Here is a 15702-nt window from a genome sequence, read left to right as displayed (position 1 = left end):
TTTCGGATCAGATAAGACCGTTGATCTAGTGTCGCCAATGTTGTTGCTTATATTTTGGTGGAATTGGCCTCAAATTTATCTAGTTTTAGGTTGTTAAAGGCTGTTGAAGTATGTAGGTCTCATCGTGCATGAAAGGGTGGAGATGACCGCAAGGAGAAATTTGAAAGCTGTTGGAGGATCATGAAGCCTTATCTTAGAAGCGTTGTGGAACAAAACCAATGGTTAACGAAGGAAATGATCATGTGAGAAGCAATCATGATGCCCATGATAGATATCTTAGGTGGTATTTTGTGCTTAAATGACTATTGCATTAGGAAACTCGTGTAGGAGCTGCTCAACATGAAATCAAGTCATCAGTTATACAACTACAACCATCCTTTTTTTGTTGACATAGTCAAGAGGTCCCTTATTGTCATTTTGATGAATTTCTTGAAATAACCAAATGCAAATCCAACAATTTTAGGATCAGATAAGACCACTGATCCAAGCCCACTACCAGCAGCAAGTGCAACACTTTCCAGATCATATAAGACCATTGATTCGGGCCCACTACTAGTTTCAAATCCAACAATTTTCGGATCAGATAAGACCACTGATCTAGACCCCCTACCTGATCCCATTTCAACAAATTTCTAGATCAGATAAGACCACTGATCGAGGCCCATACCAAGATCCAAGTCCAACAATTTTTGGATCAGATAAGACCGTTGATCTACACCCATTTCAACATCGAAGTCCAAAAATATTCTTGATTTTTGCGCAAAGTTTACCCTTTTGTGTAGTGCCACTTTTTTCGTAGGTTTTGTGGTGTTGGAAGCCTGTTTTGTCTAGTTTCTGTTGGATCAATGCTTTCTGTAGCAACTCTATGAAAATATTAGAACGGTTCTGGACCTGTTTGCATCCTTGATTGCAATGCAGTCTCACTTGTGTTTTTGCCTAAATTTTGTGTGAATCATGTGTTTTTAGCGTGAGATTTAGCTAGTTTTAGCTGGTTTTAGGTTGTTGAAGTAGGTAGGTGGCATCGAGCACGTGCATCATTTTCTGGCGTCTTTTTGAAGTGCATGAAAGGGAGGAGATGACTTCACGGAGAAATGAGAGAATTGTTGGAGGATCTTGAAGCCTTTTCTTGGAAGCGTTGCGGAACAAAACTAATGGTTTACAAAGGAAACAATCATTTTAGAGGCAATGACAATGCCGATGTTGGACTTCTTAGGCCAGTTATACAACTACAACCATCGTTCTTTTGGTGACGTAGTCAAGAAGACCCTTATTGTCATTTTGATGAATTTCTTGAAATAACAAATGCAAATCCAAGAGTTTCAGGATCGGGTATGACCGCTGATCCAAGCCCACTTCTAGCGGCAGGTGCAACAATTTTCGGATCATATAAGACCATTGATCCGGGCCCACTACTAGTTTCAAATCCAACAATTTTCAGATCAGATAAGACCACTGATCTAAATCCCCTACCAGATACCATTCCAACAGTTTCTAGATCAGATAAGACCACTGATCAAGGCGCATACCAACATCCAAGTCCAACAAATTTCGGATCAGATAAGACCACTGATCTAGTGTCGCCAATGTTGTTGCTTATATTTTGGTGGAATTGGCCTCAAATTTATCTAGTTTTAGGTTGTTAAAGGCTGTTGAAGTATGTAGGTCTCATCGTGCATGAAAGGGTGGAGATGACCGCAAGGAGAAATTTGAAAGCTGTTGGAGGATCATGAAGCCTTATCTTAGAAGCGTTGTGGAACAAAACCAATGGTTAACGAAGGAAATGATCATGTGAGAAGCAATCATGATGCCCATGATAGATATCTTAGGTGGTATTTTGTGCTTAAATGACTATTGCATTAGGAAACTCGTGTAGGAGCTGCTCAACATGAAATCAAGTCATCAGTTATACAACTACAACCATCCTTTTTTTGTTGACATAGTCAAGAGGTCCCTTATTGTCATTTTGATGAATTTCTTGAAATAACCAAATGCAAATCCAACAATTTTAGGATCAGATAAGACCACTGATCCAAGCCCACTACCAGCAGCAAGTGCAACACTTTCCGGATCATATAAGACCATTGATTCGGGCCCACTACTAGTTTCAAATCCAACAATTTTCGGATCAGATAAGACCACTGATCTAGACCCCCTACCTGATCCCATTTCAACAAATTTCTAGATCAGATAAGACCACTGATCGAGGCCCATACCAAGATCCAAGTCCAACAATTTTTGGATCAGATAAGACCGTTGATCTACACCCATTTCAACATCGAAGTCCAAAAATATTCTTGATTTTTGCGCAAAGTTTACCCTTTTGTGTAGTGCCACTTTTTTCGTAGGTTTTGTGGTGTTGGAAGCCTGTTTTGTCTAGTTTCTGTTGGATCAATGCTTTCTGTAGCAACTCTATGAAAATATTAGAACGGTTCTGGACCTGTTTGCATCCTTGATTGCAATGCAGTCTCACTTGTGTTTTTGCCTAAATTTTGTGTGAATCATGTGTTTTTAGCGTGAGATTTAGCTAGTTTTAGCTGGTTTTAGGTTGTTGAAGTAGGTAGGTGGCATCGAGCACGTGCATCATTTTCTGGCGTCTTTTTGAAGTGCATGAAAGGGAGGAGATGACTTCACGGAGAAATGAGAGAATTGTTGGAGGATCTTGAAGCCTTTTCTTGGAAGCGTTGCGGAACAAAACTAATGGTTTACAAAGGAAACAATCATTTTAGAGGCAATGACAATGCCGATGTTGGACTTCTTAGGCCAGTTATACAACTACAACCATCGTTCTTTTGGTGACGTAGTCAAGAAGACCCTTATTGTCATTTTGATGAATTTCTTGAAATAACAAATGCAAATCCAAGAGTTTCAGGATCGGGTATGACCGCTGATCCAAGCCCACTTCTAGCGGCAGGTGCAACAATTTTCGGATCATATAAGACCATTGATCCGGGCCCACTACTAGTTTCAAATCCAACAATTTTCAGATCAGATAAGACCACTGATCTAAATCCCCTACCAGATACCATTCCAACAGTTTCTAGATCAGATAAGACCACTGATCAAGGCGCATACCAACATCCAAGTCCAACAAATTTCGGATCAGATAAGACCACTGATCTAGTGTCGCCAATGTTGTTGCTTATATTTTGGTGGAATTGGCCTCAAATTTATCTAGTTTTAGGTTGTTAAAGGCTGTTGAAGTATGTAGGTCTCATCGTGCATGAAAGGGTGGAGATGACCGCAAGGAGAAATTTGAAAGCTGTTGGAGGATCATGAAGCCTTATCTTAGAAGCGTTGTGGAACAAAACCAATGGTTAACGAAGGAAATGATCATGTGAGAAGCAATCATGATGCCCATGATAGATATCTTAGGTGGTATTTTGTGCTTAAATGACTATTGCATTAGGAAACTCGTGTAGGAGCTGCTCAACATGAAATCAAGTCATCAGTTATACAACTACAACCATCCTTTTTTTGTTGACATAGTCAAGAGGTCCCTTATTGTCATTTTGATGAATTTCTTGAAATAACCAAATGCAAATCCAACAATTTTAGGATCAGATAAGACCACTGATCCAAGCCCACTACCAGCAGCAAGTGCAACACTTTCCAGATCATATAAGACCATTGATTCGGGCCCACTACTAGTTTCAAATCCAACAATTTTCGGATCAGATAAGACCACTGATCTAGACCCCCTACCTGATCCCATTTCAACAAATTTCTAGATCAGATAAGACCACTGATCGAGGCCCATACCAAGATCCAAGTCCAACAATTTTTGGATCAGATAAGACCGTTGATCTACACCCATTTCAACATCGAAGTCCAAAATATTCTTGATTTTTGCGCAAAGTTTACCCTTTTGTGTAGTGCCACTTTTTTCGTAGGTTTTGTGGTGTTGGAAGCCTGTTTTGTCTAGTTTCTGTTGGATCAATGCTTTCTGTAGCAACTCTATGAAAATATTAGAACGGTTCTGGACCTGTTTGCATCCTTGATTGCAATGCAGTCTCACTTGTGTTTTTGCCTAAATTTTGTGTGAATCATGTGTTTTTAGCGTGAGATTTAGCTAGTTTTAGCTGGTTTTAGGTTGTTGAAGTAGGTAGGTGGCATCGAGCACGTGCATCATTTTCTGGCGTCTTTTTGAAGTGCATGAAAGGGAGGAGATGACTTCACGGAGAAATGAGAGAATTGTTGGAGGATCTTGAAGCCTTTTCTTGGAAGCGTTGCGGAACAAAACTAATGGTTTACAAAGGAAACAATCATTTTAGAGGCAATGACAATGCCGATGTTGGACTTCTTAGGCCAGTTATACAACTACAACCATCGTTCTTTTGGTGACGTAGTCAAGAAGACCCTTATTGTCATTTTGATGAATTTCTTGAAATAACAAATGCAAATCCAAGAGTTTCAGGATCGGGTATGACCGCTGATCCAAGCCCACTTCTAGCGGCAGGTGCAACAATTTTCGGATCATATAAGACCATTGATCCGGGCCCACTACTAGTTTCAAATCCAACAATTTTCAGATCAGATAAGACCACTGATCTAAATCCCCTACCAGATACCATTCCAACAGTTTCTAGATCAGATAAGACCACTGATCAAGGCGCATACCAACATCCAAGTCCAACAAATTTCGGATCAGATAAGACCACTGATCTAGTGTCGCCAATGTTGTTGCTTATATTTTGGTGGAATTGGCCTCAAATTTATCTAGTTTTAGGTTGTTAAAGGCTGTTGAAGTATGTAGGTCTCATCGTGCATGAAAGGGTGGAGATGACCGCAAGGAGAAATTTGAAAGCTGTTGGAGGATCATGAAGCCTTATCTTAGAAGCGTTGTGGAACAAAACCAATGGTTAACGAAGGAAATGATCATGTGAGAAGCAATCATGATGCCCATGATAGATATCTTAGGTGGTATTTTGTGCTTAAATGACTATTGCATTAGGAAACTCGTGTAGGAGCTGCTCAACATGAAATCAAGTCATCAGTTATACAACTACAACCATCCTTTTTTTGTTGACATAGTCAAGAGGTCCCTTATTGTCATTTTGATGAATTTCTTGAAATAACCAAATGCAAATCCAACAATTTTAGGATCAGATAAGACCACTGATCCAAGCCCACTACCAGCAGCAAGTGCAACACTTTTCGGATCATATAAGACCATTGATTCGGGCCCACTACTAGTTTCAAATCCAACAATTTTCGGATCAGATAAGACCACTGATCTAGACCCCCTACCTGATCCCATTTCAACAAATTTCTAGATCAGATAAGACCACTGATCGAGGCCCATACCAAGATCCAAGTCCAACAATTTTTGGATCAGATAAGACCGTTGATCTACACCCATTTCAACATCGAAGTCCAAAAATATTCTTGATTTTTGCGCAAAGTTTACCCTTTTGTGTAGTGCCACTTTTTTCGTAGGTTTTGTGGTGTTGGAAGCCTGTTTTGTCTAGTTTCTGTTGGATCAATGCTTTCTGTAGCAACTCTATGAAAATATTAGAACGGTTCTGGACCTGTTTGCATCCTTGATTGCAATGCAGTCTCACTTGTGTTTTTGCCTAAATTTTGTGTGAATCATGTGTTTTTAGCGTGAGATTTAGCTAGTTTTAGCTGGTTTTAGGTTGTTGAAGTAGGTAGGTGGCATCGAGCACGTGCATCATTTTCTGGCGTCTTTTTGAAGTGCATGAAAGGGAGGAGATGACTTCACGGAGAAATGAGAGAATTGTTGGAGGATCTTGAAGCCTTTTCTTGGAAGCGTTGCGGAACAAAACTAATGGTTTACAAAGGAAACAATCATTTTAGAGGCAATGACAATGCCGATGTTGGACTTCTTAGGCCAGTTATACAACTACAACCATCGTTCTTTTGGTGACGTAGTCAAGAAGACCCTTATTGTCATTTTGATGAATTTCTTGAAATAACAAATGCAAATCCAAGAGTTTCAGGATCGGGTATGACCGCTGATCCAAGCCCACTTCTAGCGGCAGGTGCAACAATTTTCGGATCATATAAGACCATTGATCCGGGCCCACTACTAGTTTCAAATCCAACAATTTTCAGATCAGATAAGACCACTGATCTAAATCCCCTACCAGATACCATTCCAACAGTTTCTAGATCAGATAAGACCACTGATCAAGGCGCATACCAACATCCAAGTCCAACAAATTTCGGATCAGATAAGACCACTGATCTAGTGTCGCCAATGTTGTTGCTTATATTTTGGTGGAATTGGCCTCAAATTTATCTAGTTTTAGGTTGTTAAAGGCTGTTGAAGTATGTAGGTCTCATCGTGCATGAAAGGGTGGAGATGACCGCAAGGAGAAATTTGAAAGCTGTTGGAGGATCATGAAGCCTTATCTTAGAAGCGTTGTGGAACAAAACCAATGGTTAACGAAGGAAATGATCATGTGAGAAGCAATCATGATGCCCATGATAGATATCTTAGGTGGTATTTTGTGCTTAAATGACTATTGCATTAGGAAACTCGTGTAGGAGCTGCTCAACATGAAATCAAGTCATCAGTTATACAACTACAACCATCCTTTTTTTGTTGACATAGTCAAGAGGTCCCTTATTGTCATTTTGATGAATTTCTTGAAATAACCAAATGCAAATCCAACAATTTTAGGATCAGATAAGACCACTGATCCAAGCCCACTACCAGTAGCAAGTGCAACACTTTCCGGATCATATAAGACCATTGATTCGGGCCCACTACTAGTTTCAAATCCAACAATTTTCGGATCAGATAAGACCACTGATCTAGACCCCCTACCTGATCCCATTTCAACAAATTTCTAGATCAGATAAGACCACTGATCGAGGCCCATACCAAGATCCAAGTCCAACAATTTTTGGATCAGATAAGACCGTTGATCTACACCCATTTCAACATCGAAGTCCAAAAATATTCTTGATTTTTGCGCAAAGTTTACCCTTTTGTGTAGTGCCACTTTTTTCGTAGGTTTTGTGGTGTTGGAAGCCTGTTTTGTCTAGTTTCTGTTGGATCAATGCTTTCTGTAGCAACTCTATGAAAATATTAGAACGGTTCTGGACCTGTTTGCATCCTTGATTGCAATGCAGTCTCACTTGTGTTTTTGCCTAAATTTTGTGTGAATCATGTGTTTTTAGCGTGAGATTTAGCTAGTTTTAGCTGGTTTTAGGTTGTTGAAGTAGGTAGGTGGCATCGAGCACGTGCATCATTTTCTGGCGTCTTTTTGAAGTGCATGAAAGGGAGGAGATGACTTCACGGAGAAATGAGAGAATTGTTGGAGGATCTTGAAGCCTTTTCTTGGAAGCGTTGCGGAACAAAACTAATGGTTTACAAAGGAAACAATCATTTTAGAGGCAATGACAATGCCGATGTTGGACTTCTTAGGCCAGTTATACAACTACAACCATAGTTCTTTTGGTGACGTAGTCAAGAAGACCCTTATTGTCATTTTGATGAATTTCTTGAAATAACAAATGCAAATCCAAGAGTTTCAGGATCGGGTATGACCGCTGATCCAAGCCCACTTCTAGCGGCAGGTGCAACAATTTTCGGATCATATAAGACCATTGATCCGGGCCCACTACTAGTTTCAAATCCAACAATTTTTGGATCAGATAAGACCACTGATCTAGATCCCCTTACTTGATTCAATTCCAATAATTTCTATATCAGATAAGAGCACTGATCAAGGCTCATACCAACATTCAAATCCAACAATTTTCAGATCAGATAAGACCACTGATCTAGATCCCCTACCTGATTTCATTCCAATAATTTCTAGATCAGATAAGACCACTGATCAAGGCCCATACCAACATCCAAGTCCAACAATTTTCGGATCAAATAAGACTGTTTATCTAGTGTCGCCAATGTTTTTGCTTATATTTTGGTGGAATTGGCCTCGAATTTATCTAGTGTTAGGTTATTTTTAGGCTTTTGAAGTAGGTAGGTCTCATCGTGCACTTGCATCATTATCTGGCTTTTTTGTGAAGTGCATGAAATGGTGGAGATGACCGCAAGGAGAAATTTGAAAACTGTTGGAGGATCTTGAACCCTTACCTTAGATGCGTTGTGGAACAAAACCAATGGTTAACGAAGGAAATGATCATGTGAGAGGCAATCACGATGCCCATGTTAGATATCTCAGGTGGTATTTTGTGCTAAATGACTCTTGTATTAGGAAACTCGTGTACGAGTTGCTCAACATGAAATCAAGTCATTAGTTATCCAACTACAACCATCCTTTTTTTGTTGACATAGTCAAGATGTCCCTTATTGTCATTTTGATGAATTTATTGAAATAACCAACTGCAAATCCAACAATTTTAGGATCTTATAAGATCACTGATCTAAGCCCACTACCAGCGGCAACTGCAACAAAATATTCCGAATCATATTGGACCGATGATTCGTGCCCACTACTAGTTTCAAATCCAACAATTTTCGGATCAGATAAGACCTCTGAACTAGACCCCTACCCGATCCCATTCCGATAATTTCTAAATCAGATAAGACTACTGATCGAGGTCCATACCAAGATCCAAGTCCAACAATTTTTGGATGAGATAAGACTGTTGATCTACACCTGTTTTTGTAAGATTTTGATGTATATCCCCAAACCAACAGATGAAGTCTTGAGGAGGTGCGAGAAGACGAAAAGTTGAATAGGCTGCTCGAGAAGAGTGGGCGAAGAATAATGGCCGTGGGCTTGGTGCATGCCGCTTGTCATTAATATATACTAATTTGTGTTACAAGTAAATACACAAAGCAACAATAAAAATTAGAAATATGCCACCGCTATGGTGAAGATGGGTGGGGTATAACTTGACCCAAACCATATCTTAACATGCCCCCTCAAGTTGTGCATGAGGTTTGATCATGCACAACTTGTTCTTCAATTCCCAAAAATGATGCCCTTTGAGACCCTTGGTAAATAAATCAGCCACTTGTTGAGACGTGGATATATAAGTAGGAACAATCTCGTTTTCCTCAACCTTCAGGCAAATGAAGTGTTGATCAATCTTTATATGCTTAGTGCGATTATGTAGAATAGGATTGAAAGCAATCTTGATTGCACTTTTGGTTATCACAAAATAGAGATGATTGAGCAATGGGAAGAGAGAGTTTCCCAAGATGATGATGCAACCATGAATAGGCGCCGATCATGAGATTTTTCGGTTTTAATCTCAATACTTCTGTAGTTCACCATTTTTATATTAATTTTTTCCTTTTCTTCGGACCATCTAGGCCCTGCCTAGACCTCTTACTTGGTCAGCAGCCTGGGCCAATGTAGCACTTTTTTGTTACTAAGTGTAAGCACCTAATGAGCATGTTCAACAAGAAAAGGGTGCCTACCCTATTTTGGGTGACTGCATGTTATCTGGAGTTACAATATCATGGTTTTGCTGGAAGACAAGGGAAGAAGCAGAGGCTTAAAACACCTGAATGCAGGCTGTTGTGCTTGTTCCTGTCTTTTATCACAATACACAATGTTGAGGATGAGAAGAGGCTTATCTATGGTCATCTATTTTTGAATGTAAAGAATCTGTTCAATAGCTTGAGACGACTCCATTTGCTATAAAAATGAGCTATTCAAAGGCTGGGGCCACTTCACATGTTATGCTACGTGTGTCATTTATGCTTGGAGGCTATAAATGGTTTATTAGGTATTAACATTCTTGAAAAGGAAATAAAAGTTTAATATGATACAGCTTGTGCTCAGCTGATATGGTTAAACTTTGAACATTGGCAAGACTTTGCTTGTTTTGAATCCAGGAGGGTGTGTTTTAGTGTAATGTTGAAACCATGATTACTTTCTGATTGACAGGGGAGTGCTCAAAGTCTTCACCAAGTACAGGCCTATCAACGCGTGGCAATCATTAGGTGCTTTCCTGTTGCCTAGTTTGAAAGAAAAAAGGAACAAAAAGATTAGCGTGCTTGTTGAGATGGAATGCAATGGTTAGTAGTTCACTAGGTCCCTCTAGAAAATACCAAAGTGGAGTTAAAGGAGGAGGCTGTGATCTCCTGTAAAGGAAGAATATGCAAATTAAAAATAGGAGAAGCCAAGTTGGTTGGCTTTAAGTTAGGGCATTCGACAAACTAGAAGAAGACCGTGAAATGGTTCTCTTTTTCATTATTAATTGTGTATTGTTGGAGCTCTTGTCCTGTAATGAAATTTCAATGGAGAAAATTTTCATGCCCTGAAATTCCCAATGCATACCTTTGTTTCACTTCATCTAATCAACAGTAAGTTTCTCACATCTTATGTTGAATTTGAGAAAGTTTCTTTCTATTTGATGCTTTGTTTGTCCTTGAAATTGCATAGTATTTTAGCTTCCCATTTGTAAAGCACTCCAATTTGTGGGAAGATAAGAGGAACCGATCCAACAGCTGGAACGTGTCCTGAATAATTGTTATATATTGTAAGTTATTGACTTGTCTGCTTCTGCTCTCAAGCATTAGGAGATGTAGGTTGATATCCAACTGCTGGCATGCCTTATGAATTTAAAATTGGATTTGCTTTCAGTTTTCTCTGTAGGGATATGACTCATGATAACCTAATTGGGTTTAATGGACTTACTAGGCTGATTTTGTTGTATTTTTAGGCCAATAACTGATTTTGATGAACTCACTTTCCACTATGTTGATTGTATTGCCGTCCATGTGGACCATGTCAAACGACAGGTATATTCTATTATTTCTGTTGCACTTTGTGTTTGATGCTTGACTGTTGCTTGATTATGTGAAACTACAGTCTGGAGGTGCACAGATGCAACCTAGTTCAACGCTCTCGGTCTTCCAGAATGGTTCCGTGGGACATCAACCTCTGTCGCTAATCAAGTAGAGCTCATTATGATTTTTGTTTTAACATATCTGCTTCAATTCCTGAAGTACCATCATTCATTAAACATCTGCCATTTGCTTCTTCCTTCAGTATTCTGCATGTGCCTCAACAAATTGGATCTGGATCAGAACAGGATATCAACACTCGAGTCCAGAAGATATTCGAGGAAACTGCTAGCCTGTGAGTTGATATGCGACGAGTTCGTTCTTAGAAAAGTTTGTAACTACCTTGATCTAATTACAGCTTTTGGTTTCATAGGGCTATAGAACAAGGGTTGCATGTGGATGAAGTTGTCAGGCGACTAGGGTTGCCCAAGGAGCGTGTTCTGTAAGGCTTTCTCTCTCTGTCTCTCTCTTTCTCGTGTTCTATCACTAGTATTTTTTCATTTTTGCAGTGAAGTGATTGATTTTTTGGCAAGCAAAGGATTTATCTGTTCAACTATTGATGATGATGATTACAAATCAAGCACTAATGGCTAGGATGCTGAAGTTTTTTTGTCATTGTTAGGGTGTTGTAAAATATAACTACTTTATTTTCGTTCAAGTTCCTTACATTTATTTGGTGCTATATGGACCTTATAAAATTGGGCATGAGCTTTTGAGCACACAACTTGTTGGAGGATTTTGTGGCTTTTCCTATTTTGTATACCTAAGTCGGTGGAAACTAAGCTGCGTAATGAGCAATCAGATGATAGATTGCTTCAGTATGGTCTATGTTGAAAGCTCTCCTTGGGATTATCAAAGTTGGAGAACAAGGCTACAGACTTGAACTAATGGAATGTTAATTCGGTATGGTCTATGATGTAAGCTCTCCCGAGTGAGGTATTGACCCAAATGTAACTTAACCCTAGAGGACTTGGTAATGGATCGGCTAACTGGTTCAGGATCACCCAATTCTGGACTATTGCTTACAGTGCCAAGTTAATTAGTACCCAATGTCACTAAGAAACAAACTAATAATTGCTTATTTGAAAAGCACAAATTTTGTGCACGTATATGTACGTGCACAAAATTAGTGCTTATCAAATATATATAGTGATTGCTTTAAGTAAATCTGCATGATATAGGCTACACCAGTCTTATTGCCTTCCATTTCAAAGTCTTCTAGTGTTAAGGTCAACACATTTGATCTAAACTACACCAGTCTACATTCTGTTGTGATATTTTGAAAATGATATGATGTTTTTCTCAATTATTTGAAATTTTGAATTCTTAATTTTATGGTGTACCGTGAATTGAGTGAAACATGTTATGGTACTGTTCATCATGCTTTCTTTAGCATTGGGTCATTCCATTAGTTGTCCTATTATAAACCTATCATTGTCACATATATCGTGTACGTATATTATACGGCAAGGAAGTTCTCAGCTATAATACGAAAAAATTATAAATCTCGGTAAATTTTTAAAAAATTTAAAACATTTAATAAATCCTGAAAATCATAAAAAAATAAAAATTAATAAAAAATCCAAAAAAAACTCGAAAAAATGGGCATAGATGACGGCTTTAATATTGTTTTCTCATCAAATATAAATGTTGTGCATAGGATCACCAAACATAGATGTTGATTGAGGATGGTTTTGGAAAAGGAGATGTCTATTATTTGAACAATTTATGATCTCCAATTATTTTGTGTGTAATGTTGTCAAAAGATTGATATAAATGTTTGAGTCAAAGATAAAGACATCCATGTGTTAGAAGATCATCTATGATGTCGTTGTTAAAAGATTTTGTATTAAAGATTTCATATTTAATAATTGTATACATGAAAAGTCAAAAATTTTATTTTTTTGACAAAGATCCATTTCACTACAATGTCCATTGATCTTGTTTACGTATGCCAACATCCATTTTTAATTATTTATGTCTGTCCAGCCTTCTATAACTCATGCTAGTTAGAGCTTGTCGAATTGAAATCAATTTAAAGATGATTCTGCTCTACCCTTTCCCGTTTGAATGGGAATTTTGTTTAATGTCTTATTTTGTGTCAATAAGAGAAGTGAAATGCACATCTGAGAAGGCAAGCAGTAGAAGCTACTATGAACTGACAATTGAGATATGCTTACAAAAGAAAGCATATGAAAAGGAAAAATCGTTACTGAAAACAAGAAACAAAGCAGTTTTGGTGGTTGAGTTCTAAAATCCTTCTGTGGTGAAACCGGGTGTATAACCTTTTGTTGGTTTCTAAACTTTCTCCACTTGCTCATGGTTGTTCAATTATCTGGAAAATTACCAATGGCCTGATTAGTTTTATTTTAATCTGTTATTATTCGTTATTCATGAAAACACAGCATTGTATATGGAAATATTAGGAAGAGCGTCTACCATACCAGGGCCATTGTTACCAAAACTGGTTTGGGGAGCACAAGGAGCAAGTTGTTGATGCTGTTACATTGAAGACTCTGGACTTTGTGTGTGGTATTCAGCATCTGTGTTCCGCTTAATGCATATTTTTTTCGTGATCACGGGTATAATGGTTGGTATTCATCTTGTTGGATCTGCTTTATCGACGTTGGGCCTGGCATTGATCGGTTCTATTTGATATTTCATTAAGTTGGATATACCCTCATTTGGATCCATATCTAGTTTGAAGTTTATGTGAGATCTTTTTTAGTAAAAAGGAAACGCTTTTGGTCGAAGATGTCATTGACCGGCAATACCGTCTCATATCGAGACTGGGCACCCATTGGTAGACGGCGGGAGCAGACCACCACCAATAGGCGGAGAGCGGTAAGTAGATTATGCATTGGCCATCAATGATGGCAGCCGAGGTACAAGCACCTCTCTCTCTCTCTCTCCCCTCTCTCTCTCTCTCTCTCTCTCTTTTCATTTCCATTAAAAATGAGGGCTGGCCAAAAAGCCCTCTGTTTTCAGGCCTGTTTTCTTTTCATTTCCTTTTTCGATTTTGATTTTTTTTTTTCTAAATATCAATTGACGACGGATTAAGTAGATGTAAGAAATTTTTTTCTCACTATGGCCTCTTCCGTTGTCGAAGGGCATATGACCTTTTGCCGAGGAAACCTTGGAGAGGTTGTGGCCATTGCTTGTGGGGACAGCCTAAGGTAGTGCTGTGGTAAAAAAATTAGGACTGGTGTGGTGATCCTCTTGAACTTGTGGTTTTACGGGTTCAATTCTGGATGTTGACATAGTTGAGAAACAAACTGAAGCCACTCATTGATCATTTTATAAGCACAGGTAACAATAGAGAAGTTTCCGTAACATATTCTTTGTAATCAATTATCAAAGAACACTAACAACGAGCAACTTAAATGGTGGTGCATCCTTACAGAAAAATAAATAATGAAGGAAACAACTACTCTGTAGGGCAACGCGCAATTTAAATGGTGGTGCATCCTTACAGACAAACAAATCAATAATGAAGGAAACCTAACTCCGATTTTAACAAATGAAACCAGTAAAAGCTCATTCTATGAAATGAAAATTCTAGGCCATGCAACTTTTCTGTGCATCACAATATATACGCTTTATGCAGTCATATCCGAGTGTATATAAATATATAATGCACTACTCACATCCGAGTAGGTGGTTAGTTTTAATTTTGAAAGGTAGCTTAGTTGTTTAAATATGATTACTAAAATTATGTTCGATTAGTGTGATCGCCACAATATTATTTTCTCAAGTTTGCTGATTGAACTAATCTTTTAGGGTTGAACAGACAAACTGAAGTAATTACTCATGTGAGTCTGAATGCTTTAAAATCTACGATCCTTCGTGAAAACTTTACGTGGAACATGAGTATCAGTTGGTTGGCCAATTTGTTGGATTTTTTTTTAATATTTGAAATTTTCTCATTCTAATTAAAATAAAATGTGTTTTAATTTTTTTTAAACATCTTTTGCCAATTTAACTTGAACGTTTCAGACTACGGAAATGCCATCATTGACAAAGGTAATTGACAAACATATTATGCGATCCCGCAAAGTTGACAAGCTAAAAGTATATGGAAGCCAACAGAAAAGATGAGAGAGGGAGAATAGGGTGAGGTGAATACCGCAGCGTCTTAAAACAACTGATAAGTTAATATTATGCAAAATAAAAAAATAATTAGTAATAGTAATAAAGATATTTAAAGAAAACAATATACATTGGGTAGCGGGCGACGGTATAGAGGCTCAATTTTTTATATTATACTATATAGATATATACTTAGCCTATATGCTTATTGAACTAGATCATACTCGGCCTATGCACATAGCTAATCAGTTTCCGTTATTTCTTTAGGACCAATAGCTCAACAAAATTTAGCCAATAAGCTTGACTTTTAGAGAGGCCTTTGGAGTTTGGACCGGTGCCCAGCGAAAATAGAGAATAAAGGATATGGCAAGTGAAAAAGGAAAAAGTATAATGGCAGCGGATTGAAAACAATTGCTCAGTAACTATTGAAGAAAACAGTATATATTGGCTTTATTGATTTTATCAGTAAAGCAATGTGTATAAATTTATGATTTAAGCTTATATTCGTGAAATTAATTGTTTTATAATTGTTTCTAAAATTAATGATTTTAAACGCATGAACAGGTATATTGAGACGGCTCTTTCTCTAAGATACAAATTACATTTTTGATAATTAACATGCATAATAAATGAAACTCTAAAATTAATATATTATGTTGCCGTACCCAATAAACATCTCGACATAAGTAAAGCGGCAGGATTGCCATATCTATGTCATATTGCCCTGGCAAGTACAGTACGTAGTGTGAACGTTCCAATCAACAAACTTGAGAAAATAATATTGTGGTGATCACACTAATCGAACGTAATGTTAATAATCATATTTACTCAATAAGGATATGACTGCATAAACGCATATATATTGTGGTGCA

At 38.0% G+C, this 15702-nt stretch overlaps 1 protein-coding gene and 1 long non-coding RNA gene across 25 annotated transcripts in view; one reads left to right on the top strand and one right to left on the bottom strand.

Annotated features, from left to right (window-relative positions):
- Positions 1–11457, top strand: part of LOC116266102 (replication protein A 32 kDa subunit A-like) — a 62720-nt gene extending 51263 nt beyond the window's left edge. For 9 of the 12 annotated variants that reach the window (XM_050081005.1, XM_050081000.1, XM_050081002.1 and 6 more), the window contains 5 exons: positions 10618–10696; positions 10767–10852; positions 10947–11036; positions 11115–11183; positions 11251–11457. In XM_050081005.1, the coding sequence (XP_049936962.1) occupies positions 10618–10696; positions 10767–10852; positions 10947–11036; positions 11115–11183; positions 11251–11335 (409 nt within the window). In that variant the 3' untranslated portion in view covers positions 11336–11457. Of the gene's footprint in view, positions 1–9839; positions 9896–10617; positions 10697–10766; positions 10853–10946; positions 11037–11114; positions 11184–11250 lie in introns of all 12 variants that reach the window. The other 3 variants (XM_050081006.1, XM_050080998.1, XM_050080999.1) reach the window with 2 other exon arrangements.
- Positions 1–15702, bottom strand: part of LOC116266104 (uncharacterized) — a 52732-nt gene that overhangs the window by 26343 nt on the left and 10687 nt on the right. The gene's annotated exons all lie outside the window — the stretch shown is intronic.

The sequence above is a fragment of the Nymphaea colorata genome, chromosome 12 (genome assembly GCF_008831285.2).
Source record: "Nymphaea colorata isolate Beijing-Zhang1983 chromosome 12, ASM883128v2, whole genome shotgun sequence".
Taxonomy (NCBI): domain Eukaryota; kingdom Viridiplantae; phylum Streptophyta; class Magnoliopsida; order Nymphaeales; family Nymphaeaceae; genus Nymphaea; species Nymphaea colorata.
This window is presented reverse-complemented; position numbering and strand designations above follow the sequence as displayed.